Source organism: Neltuma alba, unplaced genomic scaffold, assembly GCF_004799145.2.
Source record: "Neltuma alba isolate B1F8T4 unplaced genomic scaffold, ASM479914v2 tig00012718_pilon, whole genome shotgun sequence".
In the NCBI taxonomy this organism is placed as follows: Eukaryota; Viridiplantae; Streptophyta; class Magnoliopsida; order Fabales; family Fabaceae; genus Neltuma; species Neltuma alba.
The window spans coordinates 1-21,920 of NW_021637144.1; the positions used below are offsets into that span (position 1 = coordinate 1).

The window sequence follows — 21,920 nt, forward strand, 5'->3', positions numbered from 1 at the left end:
ATAAAACTAATAAATATGAAAAAAGAGATCTTATATTAGAACCAAAACCAACTCAAAAATTGGGTCATATATTAAGGACCAGAGGAGTAGTTCTTTTTGGCCAAATTTTAGAAAATATTAGTAACATTAATATTAATATTAAGTTAATATAATTTTTAATCTCTTAAATTTGTTCTCATTTTATTTTTTATCCTTCAAATTTCAAATTATAAGTTTTAGTTTTTTTAAAGTGTAAAATAATTAAGTTTTTATTAAATTATAATTACTAATGTTTTAAATAAAAAGAAATTTTAGGGATTAAAACTTCTGACTTAAAATTTGAGAAACTAAAATTAAAATGAGAACAAATTTATATCATCAAAAATTATATTAACTTTTAATATTATTCCAGAGATCTATGAAGCAAGCAGTAAGTTTTTTCCCCGAAAAAAAAAAAAAGTAACTCCAAAGTAAGTATTCCATCAATGCCACTTGAATTTGATAAATAGGGGGAGAATTGATGCACCAAACCCACTTGATGCCCTTGTCAGACAGGCGTCCTAAACGGCTAAACCACCTTAGCCAACCACGCCTCCATCCTTCAGGGCCTCAACCATGAGGCGGTTGTGGCCGCGGAGTCCTCTGTCCTGGGCCCCGCTCTTCCGCCTCCTCAAAGCATTATAAATACCCTGCTTTTTCGCATATCTACTTTTTCTTCTATGCCTTCCAATTTCAAATATTTTTGCCTTCTTTGTATCTGTGGCAGTTCCTCCACGCAATCTTTGCGGAGACCAACCCCAGAGGGGAAAAAACTCTCAAACCCTCTTCGTAAATACCCGCCTTTAATTCTACTAAATGTTTTTGTTTTGTTTGTCGTTTGCAATATATGCTATCGGATCCTGATTATGCTTGATCGGGCTCTCAATTGGTGTTTCTGATTTTTTTTCCCTTGCCGTGCTGTTTTCTTTTCGATTTTCATATTATTTGGACTTTTAAGGGTTTGGGTAGGGTTTCTTTCATTGTTTTTGGCGATCGGGTGTTGATCTGGAGTTGGGAACCTCGTGTGCCAATTCCTAGGATCTTGATGAGTTTTAGAACTCTCCTTATCATCTGTCTCTGGTGGCTTCGTCTACGCTTCATCATCGTCTCTGAATTGTTTCACACCTTGGTTAATGTTTTTCGATCGGACGGTGAACAGTTGCTAATTTCTTTATGTCCTGCTTTTGTTGTTGAAAGGTGCTATGTTCTCGGTGCTTAGTCTTATTCAGCTCCTGCGATTAAGCACATCGATATGAATGTATCAGTTGATGATGTATCCATATAAATTTGACATTGGCATGACGTCTTGCTTGCTTTCTCTAGCTAAAGTTGTTGTCTTCCTTATGATCGACTTGGTCTTGGACACAGTGTTCTGCTTTGTATTCTGTATTTGGCCAATCAGGGAAAAAAATGAAAACCTTATGTATTGTTGTTCAACATTTTGCTTTATATAACTCAAATAGTCACAACAGATAATACTTCATATTAAGAGAATTTCAAAGGCTCGCTGAGACTGGTTTTTTTAATTTGCAAAGCAAAAATCTTGCTAGATGTTAGAGTTCTGTAAGAGGACACTTGATTAGACAAGATACGAAGAGGTCCTGCAACTTTTACTAACCCTACCTGCTGTGGTCATTGCCCATTCCTGTAATCTTGTTCGGGGCCACTTGAAACTATTCGTAATTATTTTCTTGATTATGCCAATCTAGTTTGCAAACAGTATAATAACTTAGGCGCCATGCCAAATAAGCTAATGAGATTATTTGGTGACCCTATATACTACAACATCTATGAGATCTGCAGAGCAAAATAGCGACTCAGCTTGCAAGTTTCATTGATCTAATGATAATATACATATAGGTGAGTCTAGGGTTAAATTGTTGTAATCAAATCTGATCTTCTATTCTAATGTAATCTTAAAATTAAATAGGATCAGATCCTTATCTCCAAATGTGAATAATAATCAAATATAATACAATCAGAAATCAGAAACTAACAAAATAAAACATGCTAAACTAGTTTATTTGCCGGGCCGATTAAGCTGACGCCTTCTAACAATCTATTTATGCTTTGATTTTTCAAGGGTAGGAGGAGGTTTATCTCATTTGATTTTTTAAAAATAGCAAAGTATTCTACAGGCACAGTCGAAGAGAAATGTTAAGGAAAACAGTTTAATTGTGCCCTCATATTTGATTATTCTTTTTTCTTATATTGCTTCCTTGAGATTTGTTAGATTGATATCTTGTTTTGCTAAAACTTTTTTTCTTCCTTTTTGGTGTCAAACCTGCAGATTTTGGGGCTAGTTGGTGATTCTGTTGTGCAGAAGTGTTCGTTAATTATATATTTGCCAAAGATTTTAGCATAGATTACTGCATTATTAGTTTACCTGCATTGGAGCATTGCATAAGTGTAGATTCTTTTGTGTGAAGTCAAGTAAGATACTGAAAATACAATTTGAGACTCGGAAGCCTTCAGTAGGGAATAACTAAAGCTTGTTCTCTTGGTAAGTTATGTACATAGTTTAATTTTACTAATTGTCATTTGTGTTGGAACTTGGAAGCAGTGAATTTTATGAATTAAATATTATCCTGCATTTGTTTATTTACTCCCTTCATTCTTTAGCACTAAAAAGGACGTCTATATTGATGTTCTCGGTTCCGTTATTCCGATTGAACATGGGGTTTGATATGGTTTTGAATCTAAGTAGGCCAATTATTCTTGTCTGTTATAATTTACAAGGAATAAATACAGTTCCTTCTCCTTCTTTGTCAAGTTATAGTTTTGAACCCTGTATTTGCTCATTGCAGATAATAGCTTTTATTTTTTTCCCCATTATCTAAGGTTTGGTTACTAGATTGGTTTTTTGGGGGGGGGGGATTCGTCAGCTTAGTTGGCTAGTGTAGTTTTTATTTATTTATTTATTTATTTCCTGTTAAATGAAGATTAATGGTGGATTTTGTGTTAAGATGTCCGGGGAGTGGAAAAGGTAAGTTAATATACTTTGCGTTTTGACTGATAATTGAATTAATAGAGTTGAAAACATTGGCACTGCAAGATTAACATGTAAGAACCTTATATCATTGCTTACCTCAAGTGTGATGATATTGGCTCTACAAGGCCAACATATGAAAATCATAGATGAGTTGTATTGGTTGGTGAAGGTGGCCCCTAATATCTGGGTTGATGCATTCACTTACCCACACATTCAACCCCAAAATATCCTTAGGACCAACATGTGTGATGAAATTGAACCGGTTATTTCCAGTTTTGTTTTGTTGCTCTCCTAACCATACTTCTTTTGCCTGTTTGTGTAACTATATGTTTTTTTAAATGCTTATCTCCTGTTTTATATTAATTTTATTTATTATAATTATTAATTTGTATGTCAGAATGTGTCATATTTTACTGGCATGTTATCACGTTCTGAAAAATGGAAGTAATTTTTGGTGGGTTACATGCATCATCTGTTATTCTGATTAGTTTAATATTGCTAGTAGTTATTACTGTGCGTGGAAGATGACTGCTGTTAAGCGAAGATTGTATAGTGATTCAGATATCCATGCTCTTCACAAAGAATTGGATGAAGTTTCATGTCCTATTTGCATGGATCATCCACATAATGCTGTTCTCCTTCACTGCAGCTCTTACGAAAAGGGCTGCAGATCTTACATCTGTGATACAAGTTATAGGCATTCAAATTGCTTGGACCGGTTTAAAAAAATGCAGGCCAATTCTAAGGACAGTTCAAATTTATCCAGTTCTTTAGTAAACACAAACAACTCTGGTAATAGTTCTGATATTAATCTCAATATGCAACCTGACTTGAATGATGGTAATGAAAATCACCAAAATGAAATCAATACTGTATTATCTGTTGGATTGCTTCAAGGATCAAGACAGGGTGATGTTCAAGATCCAACTAGACATTTCAACTCGCCTAATGAAGGCATTTTAGAAACTCTTGATTCTGAGACCTTGCAGGACAGGGCTGAGCTTGAGGAGTTAGATGTGGATAATTCATCCGAGTCAAAATTGAGTTTGAAATGTCCCTTATGTCGAGGAACAGTGCTGGGTTGGGGGTGGTGGTTGAAGAGGCTAGAAATTATCTCAATTTGAAGAAGAGAAGCTGCTCTAGGGAGTCTTGCTCATTTGTTGGTAATTATCTTGAATTGCGTCGACATGCTAGGAGGGTTCACCCGACCACCCGTCCCTCTGATGTTGATCCCTCAAGGGTAAGAGCCTGGCGACATCTTGAACGACAGAGAGAATATGGTGATATTGTCAGTGCTGTTCGGTCAGCCATGCCTGGTGCTGTGGTTGTGGGTGATTATGTCGTTGAAAATGGAGATGGTAGGTTCTCAGATGATAGGGAAGGTAGCATGGGCGATTCGAACGGGGGCCATGGTGGACAACCCTCTTCTTGTTTCAGATGATTGGTTCAATTGAAAATGCACGGGAGCCAAGGCCTCGTTCTAGAGCATGGACAAGGCATCGTCGACCAGCAGGAGGTTCATCTGACAGACGCTATCTGTGGGGTGAGAATTTGTTGGGTCTTCGTGACAACCATGATGCTGATGAAGATATGCGCATATTTAGTGATGCAGGTGAAGATGCATCTCCTGTACCAAGAAGAAGGCGACGCTTGACCCGGACAAGGTCCAATGGGGATCGTTTATGAGGTTTGCTGATGGCCATCATTGTTTCTGGTAAATTAACGATTCAATTTCTCAGGAGAAGCATTTATTAGCAGAATATGTTTCCAACTTTCCGTTAGCTTACCCAGTTGGCTTTTTCTCTGTAAATTGTTTAAATAGCATGCAGGACATTATTCAAGCGTTGGCTTTGATCTCACGGAGCGTGATGATGATGCTTTATGGAATGAAAACTAGGGAGATCGATGAGCCAGTTTCTCGTAGTCCTGGTATCTACGATTTTCATAAAGGTCCCTTCTGCCATCCAAGCACTTAGCTTAAGGGATATCAAAGTTATTGGTAAATCGTGTGTTTGTTAAGTAGGCATAGTTGGATTGGCCCCGGGGGGAAAGAAAAGGTAGTCATATTGGCATAATCTATCAATTAACTTAATACTTTAGATGTATATTTGTCAATCTTTCTATTGATTGAACCATTGTTTCCAAGCATGTGAATAGTGTTGATCCCGTTTTTGAGTTATTTGTGATTTGTGATTTGTGATGCTACAATTATAGAATCATGTCACTTTGAATTTATGGATGTGTGAGTATGACTCTTTGGGTCAGATGTGTGAGTTGACTCTTTGGGTCAGATGTGTGAGTTTGACTCTTTGGGTCAGGTGACCTGAAACAATTGAGATTTATGCTTGAGACGCATGGAATCTTATTTTATTTTGATATGCATTTTGATTGATATGAAATATCTTTAGTGAAAAAGTCTAAACTGAATAAAAAGTGAGACTGAAAAGAAGACTCTAGATTTAAAAAGAATATTTCTGTAGTTTCATAAAACAAAATAGAGTCAATGTATTTTTCCTTATAAATGGATGACTTCAAAATCAGCAATTCTAAAGTTAATACATTTTGGATTGTAAAGAAATAAAATTAAGTAGGCTGGGGTAAGAATTAACTCCCTCTGTTTTAAATAACTGTCATTTTAAATTTTGCACAAGGATTAAAGAATTTTTTTTTTTTTGGTATACAGGATTAAAGAAGTTAATAAATAGCCTGAATTTCGATTTTTGACAAATATGTAATGGTATTTCACTAAAAAATTTATTTACTAAAAACACTTCATCATTAACAAGCATTTTTAATTTGTTGTAAGGTAAAATTAAAGCTCTTTTGTTTTGGCCATCGGAAAATGAAGTTATATGAAGTAAATGAATAGGTGGAGAAATGTTTTGAAAAAGTAAAATAAATTACATATTGTGACTTTTCATACTCCGGCTTTGGATATTAGTGTTATTCAAAAAATATCTTAAATTGTTGAATACGCAAAAAAAAAAATAGTTTTGGGGTATTGTTTTTAATTCTTATAGATGAGGCAAAATTGTTTTTTTGTTGATTTATATATGAAGGAAAGTTAATTCAAGAGTTTGACTTCTTCCCTCCCCTATCTAAAAGAAGTTAATTATCATTGTTAGCAAAGAATATTCATAATTCATAAATTCAACCTAAAGAGTTGTAGCATTAATTAATGAAACATAATTTTATTATAAAACGTGTATGCAAAAAAAGATAATTACTACTAGCTTGTGATCTTTAATATAAGAGTTAATTAATTTATTTGAGTAAATTAAGAAAACTAGTTAAGTTAATTGTTTATAATAAATATATTGTGTTTTAAAATATACTTGCTAATCAAGTATATTATTGGTTAAAATTACTATTATTATAAGGATTATCTTAAAAAATAGATAAATATGAGAAATAAACTATATTAGAATTTTATATTTAAAACTAAAATAATAATCAAACGAGTTTTTATATTAAAGATTAGATGTAATATTAAATAATACTCCTCCGGTCCTTATTATAAGATCCAATTTGACTTTTTATTTGGTCCTAATTATAAGACCCAATCCATTTTGTTTCTTATATTTATGCATTTTTTTCCAAGATAATCCTTCTAATAATGATAGTTTTAGCCAATATACTTAATTAGTAAGGATATTTTAAGAATGACAATACTTATTTATTATAAATAACCAACTTAACTTACTTCTTTAATCTCCTCAAATAAGTCAATTGGGTCTTATAATTAGGACCGGAGGAGTAATAAAGATAATTTTGTCAACATTTCGCCGCAGGCATACCAAACGCCCCAACGGTTCTCTGTTGGTTGTCGCCTTGTGGGGATGAAAAGCAAAAGGTTGGAAAAATTTTAGAATCATAAATTTTATGGTTGGTATAAAAATACAAATTTCCCGACTATTATAGAATTTTTTTTTGGCTAACAAATATTAAAGAATTAAATATAGTTCCTTCCAGAATATGATACCCAACAAAAAAGAAATATTTTTGAATGATAAAACAGGCATTCCTTCTTTCTTTCTTTTTTTCTTTTCTTGTCTTGTTATGTATCTTCTATGGGAAAGAATCTTATTTAAAATACCATTGGACCCTAAATGTAAATCCTTTTTTTAACGGGATTTGAATTTTTCATTTTCTACATTGTTAAGGATTAATCCTTCTACTAAACTTAGCCGTTAATTTTTTTCCATGAATCCGCATATACCCTAATATAATCCGCTAGATTTTTGAAGAAAAAGACTGGGCAGTCTGTGAAGAAGCCACATCACGATCCGAACAAAGCAGTGATGCACAAAGTGACACATCAGAGGCTTCCTATCCATCATACTCAATCGAAGAAGAAGCCAAGAGAATATTACGAGGGAACCTCAAAAGCACGAAAGTGAATGTGTGTGTATTCTCAATCGCCATTTTTAAGTGCTTGTGCGTCACTCAGCCCCATGTGACAGCGACGCCTCCCTAATTTGTATCCACAGTACCTCATTTGCTTCCTGAAATATCTTCTGCGGCGTCCCCCACATGCTCAACTGCTACATTCCATTAATTAACATCTGCATGTATTATAGCATGACACTTGTGCCTGCCATCCTCCTCCTCCAAATGCATCTTTCAGACAAATTTAATTTCCCTTCTCTCTTGCTTCTTAATCAGCAAGATTGAGCTTCATGGTCCATGCATGTGCTTGCACTTTCTGTTCGAAGTTTTCCATGGCACTTGTGCCATTATCATGTATATAGTATTAGAATACATATGAATGCTTAACTGTGGCCGAATGAGCTTCAGCTTGAATTTCAAGTTGTGGCCTCTGAATCTATATATATTTTAGTCTCTAGTTCAAAGTTTGACCTAACCTGACTCACAAATATGTATAATTTGGATCACACCAGTAGCGTATTATTAAGACATTTTTCTGTCAACTAAATGACACTGTGTAATTATGAAATACTAAACCAGTTAGCATTGGCAATCATAAAATGTTTGTTTGTTTCATCAACTTAGGATAGTACTTAATTGAACTATCTAATTATAAGACTTTGTTTGTAATCTTCAAACGATGTCTTATAAATAAGACTCAGGGTAGTATTTCATTAAATTATATATGAAGATGCCTTTGCTTAAACTAAATGAATACTCTCCCAATGGAATCACCGGCTAAAAGTTTGAGAAACAGTTTTTCTCAGGGTAATGTGCATCAAATTTTGAAACCCCTAGCATAACCTGGGTGATGTAGATCTCCATTTGATGGGCTGGGGTCCAAACACACCACAGGCATACAAGTTTATGGCAAGGAACAAGGCCACGAAGGCTAAACACATGCGTTTCTTAAGTAAATCAAAGTCTTCCCATCTGAACAGTTCCCATTGGGCTCTCCTATATAATATATTCCTCCCATGTTACTTCCGAATCATAAGCCAACCAATTCCCCGCTCACTGCCTGGTTGTCTCCCATTCTTCCTTAGACTCATCGCACTTTTATTTTGTCTTATTCTCGCCAAAGTCCTCACAGACTAGACAGGAATCCTAGGCTTCCAGACAGCACACACATAGATCTGTAGTGCTGTTCATTTGACTGATAAAGTCATCACACAGACCCACTTCCCCAAAATACTATATAAGTGAACATGCAGGTATTGCTCTTGTCATGTGAAGATAAGATAGTAGGATCTGTAGAAACTAGAAAGAAAAGCATTATTGTCATCAAACCTGATAGAGATAGTTCCTTTTTGGTGCTGAATGGCAGATCCTTCAACGGCTCTTCAAATTGGCACATGAGAAAGAAAGAGAGATCATCTTTAGTCCTGCAGCCTCCAAAAGGGAAACCGTCGGAGGTAAAGGTATATTCTTACTGTCGTAGAGTTAAAATTCTTAGGAGGTGCTTGGTGTTGGTTGCACTTTTATCTGACATTCCACTATCATGGTATTACATATTGAACATGCCTTATTAAATCTAGTATCGTTCTGTCAAAAAGAGAATACAAATGGTAATTTATCGAAGTCAACCAGGTTAAAGAGGCGTAATAGCGTACGTGCTAAACAAAGACGTTTTGGACGTGAAATGACATCTAAACTATGGTTTTCTAAATACTGAGCCTGCTTTTATTTCCGCATTTTCGATCTGAACTTAACATATGGTGTTCTTTCAGATCTGAACGCTCGATGGAAAAATATACTTCTACAGAAGCATCGAAGGGCATACAGACGAACAAGTGGTAGAGGAAGAAAGCATGGCTGGAACAAGAATGTAAGGATATTTGCATTCATATGTACGAAGGACATGCTAACTCTTGCCTCTGCAGCACTATTAAGTCAAAGAGAGTAGGAGACTATAACAGAAGACAACATTTTTTGCATTCTACGAAGATGAAGAGAGAAGAAATAGAAAGAGGAATAGAAAACAGTAACAAGGTAGATTCAGTTGCTCACGTGGGAAACAAGGTTTTGCCTATAGCTGAAGAAAGAAGTGAAGGCACCTCAGAAAATCCGGATCAGAACAGAGGCGATAGGAAGAAGACCATTTCAAGGATGAAAGAGCTACTTAGATGGGCTGCGGCTGTAAAAACAGAGAAAGGACGAAAACTTAGTGGAAGGAAGGTAAGTGTTTTAACTTCTGCAATGATCCATTACTATATATTTAACAGTGGACTTGAGAGTTGCTCTAGATCGCATTCTCAATGACACAAAATGATCACGGGTGAGAAGAAATTTCATACATGTGCACTTCATTGTTGCAACCTTTTCATTTATGATGTCCTTGATGCATACGGGGTAGAATAATGATGTTTCAACTACCAAATTAATGAAACAAAATAAAGGAAAGAGAGAAAGCCACGATGGTGCATGAGACTGTTGAATTGCAATAAGAGACTGACCAAGGGAACAAAATGGCCATTGAATTCTTATCAGGCACTGAGGTTCAGAAGAGGAGGAACCCTTAAAGCAGTTCAGGACGATGGAGAAGTAAGCAATGAGTCACCCAAGATCAGTTTCGGATGGGAATTGGAAAGCTGCTCCACCACTTCCTCTGCCTTCTCAGCTATCTCAGTAGCTTCCACGTCAAAAACTGAGCAATCCATACCTTCATCGATTTCTAACCCGCATGAAGAAGTTGATTCTATCATTTATAGAAGGAAAGGCAACTGGATCACAACAGATTCTGAATGTAAGCCTAGCTTGTGCCCCTCTATATGGTTTCATCTCAGAAAACATTTTTTTGAGTATTTACTGAAATCAATTTTCAATCTTGAAAACCACAAAATACCTCTCGAGTATTAAAGATGTCATGAAAAGTAATCAACCTGGGGAGTTTTTTTTTTTGGGGGGGGGGGGGTGTGGTTTTCCAATTTATAAGTGGAAAGGTACATTGGTAAATAGTTAACGGGCTAGTTTATACTTTTTCTTAATTTTGTTTTCTAATCTTGATATATATTTTAGTATCTGAAACTCAAACTGGCCACGCGTTTCAACAAACACCTTGCTGAAACTATTCACTCTGTATTTTTCGAGCAGTTGTGGTGCTTGAACTATGAAGAAGAAGCGGGGAAGGAAGGTGTTCCATGCAAGGCTAGCGGTGAAAGTGCTAAAGAGAGATCAACTTCATCTAATTAATTACGTTGAATAGAGATCACCAAAAAGAAAAAGGTCAATGGGTTTTGTTCGTTTCCAGTTTCCCTGATCAGAAAGAGATTAAGGGAGATTCTTGCAACCGCTAGAAAATAGAGAGAAGACGAGAGATGTAGTATCATTGCCTCTTATGGTCCAAATACAGTAGGCATGGGGTCAAATGTATCTTCCCATGTGCAGGAAATGGCAAAGCTCATTAGGAGTTCGATCAAGCACATTAATAAATTGTTGACTGATCTAGAAGAAGCCACGTGCATATGTTGTCCTTTTTGGTGAAACTGGAACATAATGCTTTTGTTATGTTGAATAACTAAATGATATAATTTGATTTAATAACTTTTTTAAAAAAATAATGGCATGAAGTAGTCAAAATACATGTATATATAATAGTTTGGGAAAATTGCATTAAGATCCCACCACAGAGAAATAAATACAAAAAAGCCTTTTAAAATCATTAAATTAATCTGAAGTTTTAAGAAATTCATTGTAATCTGTAAGAGATTTCACTTGTTTAATTACTAAACTGCCCTTGTCTTTTTTTTTCAAATTATCATTTTTTTAGCAGTATGCGTTGATAACTGAAAAGGCAGTTGTTAATAACTTATTGTGCAACAATTAACAACTATTACAGTAAATATTAATAACATATTTTCTCAACACACCACAGGATTTCAAATTAAATATGCTTATGTGATATACTGACAAAATGTGTTATTAATACCTATCACGGTATATCGCGATAGTTATTAATTATTATACATTAAGTTGTTAACAATTATCCTTTTAATTATCAATGCATGTTTGAAAAGAAAGATGAAGGTGGTTGAATAAGTGGAATTTCTTATAATAAAGTCCATTAAAATTTCAGATTAATTTAATAATTTTAAGAGTATTTTATTTTTATTGAGTGAAACCTTAATGTAATTTTTCCTAATAGTTTTGGTTGTGATTTAAGAAAGGGATACAAGACATGCCAAGGGCAGCATGCCATAACCACTTAATGCTACTTATAGATATATAATTGCTAATATATGAGGGATGTAAAAAGCCCTCATTCGATACCAAAATTAATAGATATGGATTTTTATTTGGATTACTATTATTCTTAAGGATTAATATAATTTTTGGTTTCTTAAATTTGTTATTATTTTTATTTTAGTCTATCAAATTTTAAATTATAGGTTTTGATCCCTTTAAAAGATAAAATAGGCTAAGTATTTATTGAATTATAGAGGTTAATGTTTTAAATTTAAAAAAAATCTCAAGGTACCAAACCTATGATTTTTAATTCAAGAAACCAAAACTAAAATGAAAACAAACTTGAGAGACCAAAAATTAGGGAAAAAAAATTGGTCAAATTGCTTATATCTATTATGTCAAGTTCTCTAATTACATGTGGACATGTATTCTTTTCTGTTTCATATAAATTTATAATTAAATGTTATTAAATTAAATGCTAATATTTCAAAAATAAAACATATGATTATATATGATTGGAGAATTTGACATAACAAATATAAATAATTTGATGTAAGTATTGTCTCAAAACTTATATTAACCCTATTCTTAATAACTATTGTCGTCAATGGTTAGCTCATTTTCAATTATTATCGAAACTAAATAAAGATAGCTCTTTTAAAATATTTTTTATGCACAAAGTTCAAGTAATTTCTCCTAGTGAACTAAGTCAATATTAGTTAATTTGTTGTCAATTTTTTTCTGAAGTTAGAGATTAATTGGGGGAAAAAAATACGCCTACCTGTTCTCTCTCTTCATATATGACTTTAATGAGATGAGATGAGATGGGAAGTAAGTATGAAAAGAAATGCTTTGGCCAAAGATGAAGAAAAATGATGTTTGGAGTACATGTCAAATGAAGGAAAAAAATATTGTGCGATGTTTGGTACCACAAAAGGAATGAAAACAATTTAAAAGCGGACATGGAAATTTTATCTTATAAAAAAATGGGAGAATAAAAAAAATTAAAACTATTAAATGACAATTCTGGTATGGTAACAAACAATGCTTTAATAGGCGACAACACTAGACTTACAAATAACAACACATTTTGTAGAAATTCTTTATTTGAGATTTAGTGATTTCAAATTTTTTATATGATTCTCCCAAGAAATGCATGTTTAAATATTTAAAAAAAATATAATTTTCTTAACATTAATTTTTTATGGGTCAGTATAATGCTTAGTTTTTAAATTTGTTCTCATTTTGATTTTGGTCTCCCAAATTTCAAACAATAGCTTTTGGTTTCTCAAGGGATAAAATAGTTCAGGTTTTTGTTGAATTATAAAAACCATTATTTTAAATAAAATAAAAATTAAGGGATCAAAATCTATAATTTAAAATTTAAATAACCAAAACTAAAATGAGAGTAAATTTGAGGCACTTAAAAATTGTATTAACCCTTAACATAGGTTTGTCATTTTACATTGATTGCATTTTTAACCAACATAAAAAAATGTCAAATTTATTATGCAAATATATAAATAATTTTTTTAGTAGTGTTGGAAAAAAAATTAATACTCCTCTGATTTTATTTATAAGGTAAAGAGAGAAAATTTTTTTTCGTCCTATTTATAAGTTATTTTATTAAATTTTGGATATGAATATACTATTTTGTCATTCCTTTATTATAATGTAGTTAATTATTTTTTGAATGGTATATATATCAAATAAAGGTAAAGTTGAAAAGTAATTATATTTTAATGAAGGGTTAATGTAATTCAAGATTTTTCTTAATCTATATAAAATATACCGAAAATGTCTTATAAATAAGACCAAAAAATATTGTATATTTCCTCTCATCTTTATTATAAAAGACTGTTAACTAATTCATACGCACTAATAAAAAACAGTTAAATGCATTAAACTTATTTTAAAATTTAAGCAAGTTTTAATATTACCCTAATTAACTACATAAAATTCTAGCATCATATTGATATTTACTCTCTCACTGCCATTATTAAATATGAGCATATATGAAAAAAAAAACATATATATATAATGCTCATTAAAACTATTAAAACTATCACGGTATCTTATAAAAAGAATTAATTTTTTTTTCCAAAAGGGATCTTATAATAAGAATAAAAGGGTTTTTTTTTTTGGGGGGGTTAGCAGGAGGAAGTAGGTAGACTGTGTGATGTATGGATGAATATTCCACTTACTTGAATAAGGCGTATTTGACGTTGGCAACTGCCTGTCCCTGCCATAACATCTATTTAACGGACGTCCGTTTCTTTTTTCCACTTTGTAAATGTTACAAACTATGTTATTTAATGATTGTGATCTTTTATCCAAAAAAAAACTAATTTGAATAGATTAAAAAATAGTTAGATTATTTATTTATAAAAAATATGTGTTATTTTTGCTAAAATACCTATTTGAATTATTTTGATTGAAACTACCATTTGATACAAACTTTTTTAATATATGCAATCAGTAAGGTTAGTTTTGAAAAATAAAAGAGACAAAATACACTGATATTTTATATTTAAGTCTAAATTTAACTCATACTAACTCGTACATTAAGAATACATATGCATGTTTTTATGTCTAATTAAATATATTATGTTTGTCAGGCTCAATTTGATCACAATTAAATTATTAACTCTTAAATTAATGTCTAAAATAGTTTAATGATTGATTTGATTTTCAATAGAAAAAAATTATTAAAAAATACCTGTTGAATTTTAAAATGACACAAAGGTAATTGTCAAAATATCATAAAAATAGTCAAAATAATTATAAGAATATTCAATATTATTCCTCTTTTTTTAAATTTAACCGATTTTTTTTTTGTTATTCTTCCTCTTTGATACAATAAAAAATGAAAAGGTTTGAATTTTAGATTGAGAAAATAACGCACGGATGCCTTGTGAAAAAATTATTCATAAAAAAGGTCTTTTTTTGACCAGCAATATTCATAAAAAAAAGGTTCTAATAATACGAGGGATGTCAAAAAATCCTTACCCTGATAGTTCCCAAGAATAAAAGAGGATGGAAATAGAAAAACATTTTCCATTATTTGTTTGGTATCACTTTTGGTTCCAAAATCATTTTTCTTTGAAACAAAACTGAAAATTGCTAGCTCATAAAAAAAAATTGAAAATTGTCATACCACTTAATTTATGAGAGAGTTGTAATTAAGTCTCCAAGAGGGATTTAATTACATTAAGGTTGGTTGATAACTAAAGAGTATATAATGACAAGTTCTAGTGTAAGAAATGATATATGTTTTCCCTCTTTACTTGTTATTTAGATTTTAGGGTAATTACATTTTTTTTTGGGATCTAATTACAATTCTCTCTTAATTTATCCTCATAAAAACATGTAGATCCAAAATTGCCCTTGCTCCGAACCAAATGCAAATTCACTGTGCTTGTTTGGATCAATTATTGAGGCTCTAAAAGCTCTTTATTTTTTTGATAAGCCTGTTTGGAAAATTAGAAGGTGTTTGGCAAAGCTTATAAGTCATCTAATTTAAGTCCAAAAAACTGGATTGAAACAGACTTTTACGTAAGCTGATATTTGTAGCTCATAGGAGTCAAATCGGGCTTACTGTTGGAATTGTATATGTACGTGGGGTCCACCATCCAGTTCTGACCTTTCCCCTTCGTTCATTTCCCCCACCAGCCAATTGTTATTTGGGTACCATTAGGATAACTGTTGTTCTTTTTCTTCTTTTTTTAATTTGATTTTGTTTAATTAATTAAAAATTTAAAATTAAGCAGTAAATTAAAATATAAACTGTTTAAATATAATAATCCAAAGAGTTCAGGTTATGAAAAATAGTAGTGAGAAGTTACTCTTCTTCGATATGAATAAATTTTTTTCATTTTTTTATTTTATTTGTTGAAAATTAAAATGCTTTAAATTATGAAAAATGTATGATATTCGTATTCTATAATAAGTAAAATTCTTATAAGTTCATTTACAAATTTTATTTAACAAAATTTTATTTTAAAAAAATTTCCTTTTTGAGGTACCTCACATATAAAAGTTGTCTCAAGTTAAAAAAAATTATATAAAATTTCTCTTGGTAAAAAAAAATTTTATTTTAAAAAATATATATTACTTGGTTGATGCGAGATATTCAACACCAAATGGATATGTAGGTCCAATACCAAATTAATTTTAATTCATTATATTATGTCAAATTATTTTTTAATCATGTTTCATTACTTATTAAAACGCATACCCATTTTAATAATTTTACAAAGAATTTATTTTTACTCAATTATAATTCAAATAATTTTTTACAATCTCACTTTTATAAACTAATTTTTCTGAATTTCAATCTAAATACAGTTTAATTTATCTAATTTGTTTTTATCTAACTTCACTTTTCTATAATTAGGGGTGGAAACAGGCCAGGCCAGGCCAGGCTTTACCCTTAACAGGCCAGGCCTGTATTGAAGCCTGTTGGCCTGAGCCTGGCCTGTGGCCTGTGACAGGCCTTATATTCAGCCTAAGCCTGGCCTGTGTAAAAGCCTGGCCTGGCCTGAAGCCTATTAAGAAGCCTGTATTTTTTTTAAAATATTTTAAACATATTTAAATCAACTCAACATTATAATAACTCAATCCAAATTATATAAAATACAAACATAAAATTATCTAAAATATTTAAGTGAAAATATTTAATATTCAAATGGTAGTATATTATTTTGTTGTTCATCTTTCAAATTATATTATTTAAGTGAAAAATATTTAATAACTTGAGGAGAAGATGTAGTTAAAATGGTCACAATACAAGGAATAAACAGAAATCAAATTCATAGAGGGGTTATTTCTATTGTCAACTGTTGGTGATGTACGTTAGAAAAACTAAGTAGTTTTGTATAGGTAAATAAAAGTCAAAAATGGCAAACACGAAATCATCATCGGGCAGTAGGATTTGAATGAATAACAAAGTGTATATTATAGAAATCATCATCCAAGGTATATTGAAGAGTAATCCAAACATGGTTTTATTCAGGATAAAAATGTGGTATTAGGCATATTAAAATATTAATCAAAACATGGTATTATTTAAAAAAATTTAATTATAAATTTATAATTATAATATTTTAAAAAATATATAACAGGCCCAGGCCGCCTAACAGGCTTATTAAAGAGCCTGAGCCTGGCCTTTTAAGAGAAACAGGCCTTTAAAAAGGCCTAAGCCTGTTTTAATTTGAAAATAGGCCAGGCCAGGCCAGGCCACTTATAGGCCAGACCACAGGCCCCTGACAGGCCGCCTGGCCTATTTCCACCCTTGTCTATAATCCAAATGACCCACTATCAAACCCGATCCGCCCGAGCCATCCGGGTCAGCTTCTGTGAGAGAACGTCAGCTCGACCTGCGCTAGACGGAGCGAATTAGTGAAGGGAGCGACAGAGCAACATCCATAGGCGGCTACACCGTCCCGACGACAAAGCGGCAAACGTTCACGGCAAGGTGAATTCTTCGCGTCCCTTTTTGTTCTGCGCCCTGAACTACTCGGCCTTTTCACTGTTTGTATTGAGGTTTTCTTTCCTCAAAGCGAACCTGGGCTGAGATTGCTAGTGAAATGAGGAAAAATTAATTTTTGGTTTGTAAAGGCTTAGTTTCCCGAATCACAAATTACAGTCACCCCTTTCAACTTTTACAAACCTTCTTGATCGTCCCCTTAGATTTTATTCCAAAATCTCGACTTTATGATTGTGCCTCTTGATCATCTACTCACATTCACCCCTTTCATGTCGTCCTCATTCCAAAATCTCTACTTACGTGCCTTGTTTTCAATTTCGTCAACTTTTACATGACTATCCTTCTGAAATTTAAATCACTTCTCATTTTTATTGTGCTGATGGTATTATAATTATGGAATACATTATTAAGCTTACAGATTATAACAAGTCAGAATATTCAGTACTTGCCTTTTTTCCCCCCTTTATTTGCCTGAATTAATTCGACAGGTCTTCTTTGAAATTATTGTGAAGATAAAATTGCCGTTTTTTTTTTTTTTTTTAGCCTTTCTCCCTTGTTCTTTCGCCACCACTGGTGTCTGCGCTGATCCCAGCTATCGGACTACTAGTGGCGGCACTGGGGCCGACCGCCAAATCGCCATCTGCGAAGCTAAAGCTTTCATCGGAGCTTCCATAAGATGTTCCAACTCTTGCTTGATTTTATCATCTAGGAAGTATGCTGGGGGCCGTTTTTCTTCTTCTTTTTTTTTTGGCCCCGCCCCCCGGGGGGGGGGGATTGAGGAGTTGTAATTTACAACTCTTCCCGCAGTTTTTGGTTATCTTACAAGTTTCTTTTTTTTTTTTGGGGGGGGGGGGTCACAGCAAGAGTTGCAAGTTCTGGAGGGGAAGTTGAGTTATACAACCTGTGCTTTCGTTTTTTCCCCTTTGGTTCATGATTCATTTTCTCTTGACTGCTATTTATTTTATTCATTTGCTTGGCGATTGCTTTGCTGTTTTGGGGTGCATCTCTGAGTTTGTTCATTGCTTTGAAAGTCTAAAATAAAAATACTTCTCACACTTCCAATGGTTGAGTATGGACATAAGGACTTCAAGAGATGGGTTATTGTTAGTGGTTCTAGAGGCGGTAGCTCTCACAGGCAAAGAGAATGCATGTTTTTGAAACAATGCTTTCGGAAGAAAGTGACAGCAAAATATTTAGGAAGCGCATTATCTTGGGAATTTTTGATAAGTATTTACATATCTGGGGCTGGTAAATATGTGATTCTACCTCCTAAAGTTCATTGTTTTATGGAGTAGTGAATTTGTCATGCGTTAGAGAAGAAATGTAATTTATTGGTGATGCTGTATTGCCAAGTGTATGCCATGTTTTTATGATTTTGTTATGATTTACAAGTTCCCCAATTTAACATCTCAGCCTATTACACAACCTGGCAGAGAAGTGCACCTGAAAGTGACAAGAAAATGGCATTTATGAAGGGAGAGCCATTGGTTAGAAAACTTGCAGTGCTGTCCAAGTACGCAGTGCTACCAGGAGCCATGATAGCTGCACTGATATACTCTCCTCCTGATTATGCATCTTCCTCCGAGAAACATGCATCTGCTACAACCAAATAGTAAAACTCATTTTACCCATAATCCTGTTTGATTTCAACTTCTTTGCACATTGGCATTTGTTAACTTTTTTTTTTGGGGCATGTTTTCTGCGTAATTAATTTCAGTACATTGCAATTTACGTCCTGATTTATTTTTCCATTTTAATTGTAATTGACAATAATTTTTGGGATGCGGATTGAGAGGGACAAAAATAAATGTCATGTGAAGCTCTGAGTTCACTCTACAAGGTATATGGTGGCACTACCGACATGGAGTTAGATGTTGTTTTATGTTAAACTTTGTGCTTCCTTATGCCTTCATTATCTCATAGTATTCTTCTTCATGAAATTGCCGTCCAACGTAATGGATTAATTTCATAAACTCTTTTTCTCCATATGGATGTACTTCCGACATATGGATGAACCAGACTGCAATGGTTGCCAATGGTAGTAAATATGCTGCAGGAGTTAATCTCTATATTTATATCTCAATCAAGAGTAGGTCTTTAGGCAACGTGTGTCATAACCTTGGGCAATGATTTATGGTTGGGTCACGTTAGTCAATCTGATCTCATTGTAGTTGGTTTATGCTTTTGAGAGTGTGCGCGCCTTCCTTACCATCAAGTGAGCTTTCTTCCTCAGTCCTCAATTTGTCTGATTGTTATTTACTTTATCACTTTATAGTTGCCCTTATTCTGTTTGCTCCTCACTCACGTCATGAGAAATTTGTTGGGATTAATCGATGAAGTCTCAATTTCCTTGTGCCCTCACATGCATACTTGGATTGTTATTGAGGTTATGATTAAGTTTAGCTCCCCCTTTCCTCCGTCTTGAAAATTCTCCCCCATTCTCTCTTTCATCCCAAGCCCTTGCTTTATGTGATCATGCTATATCAGTGCTTTTTGAAAGTTAAGAATTAGGATGAGTTGTTGTATTTTATTGTCAAGAAATATGTGAATTCAGCATTATATAACAAGACTTTCCCACGGCAATTCCTATAGTGATGCAGGACCTCTGAGGGGAATGGAAGAAAGCTACAAAAAGATAATGGGAGTTTTTTTTGGGGGGGGGGGTGAGGATTTTTAGAGATCCTGAGGTGAGAGTGGAGGGAAATGATAAAGTTATAGGGCTAGTCACCTGGTAAGCCTAGATTTTTAAGGTATGAATGTTATGCCCACTGAATTCCACTTGGATATTAAAGTTCTGTGCTTTTGGAAGTTTATCGGCATTTGACTATTGTGAACTACCAACAGATTCGTAGGCTCTGTAATATATTTTAAGCGGGGGATTGATGGGATTTGAGAAGAAATAATTATGGTTTTATTATATTTCTAGAATATTTGAATTATCTGGATTTATTATCATTTTAGGATATATTTAGATTTATTGATATTTTAGTATTTTATTATTACGATTAGTTGTTGTTATTTTCATTTTCATGATTCTTTTAGTAGTAGATCTAGTTTTCATTCTACAGAAGACTAGACTTGGATATTGAATTTAGAAACGGTTATTTCCCTTCTTAGTTTCCCTCTTCTCTGCTCTCCCTTCTCTCTGACCTCATCCCTTCCCATTTCTCTCGTTCGTTTTACACCGGGGGTCGATACTGATGCTACCTCTAGTTCTAATTATAAGAGTTAGTTGACTAATTTAAGGAGATTAAGGAAGTAAGTTGAGTTAGTTATTTGTCCTAAATAGATGTTGCTTTCAACTTTCAAATTCAACAAGTATATACTTCATGTATCTCTCTGTTTGTGGGAGGATTTTAATGTAAGAGCTTTTGCACTTTTATTTTTCTAACAATTTATATGTTCATGATAATGGCACAGGGCTATCATGGTTGCCTGGTTATGCATGTTCGCGGGATCTTTTCCATTGAATGAATAAATATGTTATGTAATAATGGCGGTGGCTAAATATTTACAAGTCTTTCCATTGTAATAGGTTTGCGGAGAGAATTTGTTTCATCTGAGTTTGACCCATCAAACGTTTTATATATTGGGCTTCATGGAAAGTACAAGAAATGCAAGTGCTCCCGTCTATCAATTGTCGAGGGCCATATTGAATTGCTTATGACGTTGAATGGGCTGTCTTCCCGTTGGAAACAATTTATTTGAATTGGTTTGAGTGCTTTAATCTTCATGAATTTTGGATGCGGTAAGCCGGTGGGTCCAACTTCTATGTGTTGGGATAGGAATTAGGATGCGGCTACCTCCTTAACCTTTCTAGTTGGCATCACGTACCACTGAAAAATGCTATGTGGTTCTAAAATTTTAGTTTTATCAACTAATTAAATAACTTTCATGTATCAGTTATTATTATTGTACTGAAATTCCAATTGGTCACATAATTGGACGATGGACATCAATTAGTAAGCACTGTGCATTAAGTTTTAGTGTTAGAGGATTATATGAAAGTAACTAAAACGATTTATATTTGAGTAATCGAAATCATATTAACGAATATCTAAATCTCTATTGCCAGTAATACTACTGTGGATGTGGAATGCAGCAGATATGCAGAATTGAATAAACTTACAATCCATATGCGAAAAATTCTGACATTGCACTTTCCAAGGGATTTATGGTTTTTGTCTCGTGTATAATTTTTGACGCTCTTTGGCATTCCGCTCACAAATTTATCGCGTGTAAATTTTCACGAGTAAATGCTGGATCTCAACAAAAGTATGTAAACGACAACGACGACCTTCTGGAAGCAAAACTTCTTCGATTCTAGTTTTTTTTGTTTTAACCAGAAAATCAAGATTTTATTATCACGAAAAAAATCGGAAAAGTGATACATCACAACTTATTCAGAGTTAAACTGAAACAGTGCAAAACGAAGCAAAAAAAAAAGAAGAAATTGTTTAAAACACAAAGGCACAAATCAGTCGATGCGCATTCAGTTTCTATTTTTTTTGAACAAAAAGGAAAAATTAGTTTGGAGGTCTTTATAACTGGCATTAGTTTTGAATCAGGTCTTCAAACTTTTTTTTTTCCTTTCCCTTTTTGTTGGATTTTTTAACTTTCTCCTGTTTATACAATTAGTCCTTAACATTATTAAATATGAATAAACACTGTCAAGAATTTCTGTCACTTCTTCTCCGTCCTCACCGGGTTCCACTGACCTCACTGTCCCTTCTCACCTTTTCGGCCATGTCCTGTCTCCTAAGAAGCAAAGAGGCTCATGATTCTGACGATGTGAGTCCAAGCAGGAGC

The 21,920-nt window shown here is 33.3% G+C and overlaps 1 protein-coding gene and 1 pseudogene across 1 annotated transcript; both read left to right on the plus strand.

The window, feature by feature from the left end:
• Window positions 1-2,442: 2,442 nt before the first annotated feature.
• On the plus strand, window positions 2,443-5,245 carry LOC114730222 (uncharacterized; annotated as a pseudogene).
• A 4,065-nt stretch (window positions 5,246-9,310) lies between these two features.
• LOC114730227 (uncharacterized) lies at window positions 9,311-10,945 on the plus strand. Its single transcript, XM_028917274.1, has 3 exons — window positions 9,311-9,616; window positions 9,929-10,184; window positions 10,532-10,945. The coding sequence occupies exons 1-3, from the start codon at window positions 9,386-9,388 to the stop codon at window positions 10,549-10,551; spliced, it is 507 nt and encodes a 168-aa protein (XP_028773107.1). The 5' UTR covers window positions 9,311-9,385; the 3' UTR covers window positions 10,552-10,945.
• Window positions 10,946-21,920: the final 10,975 nt, after the last annotated feature.

Coding starts and splice junctions, on each gene's coding strand:
- LOC114730227 (XM_028917274.1), top strand. CDS start 9,386: ATGAAGAGAGAAGAAATAGAAAGAGGAATAGAAAACAGTAACAAGGTA. Junction 9,617..9,928: donor GAAAACTTAGTGGAAGGAAG/GTAAGTGTTTTA, acceptor AATTCTTATCAG/GCACTGAGGTTCAGAAGAGG. Junction 10,185..10,531: donor GATCACAACAGATTCTGAAT/GTAAGCCTAGCT, acceptor TTTTTCGAGCAG/TTGTGGTGCTTGAACTATGA.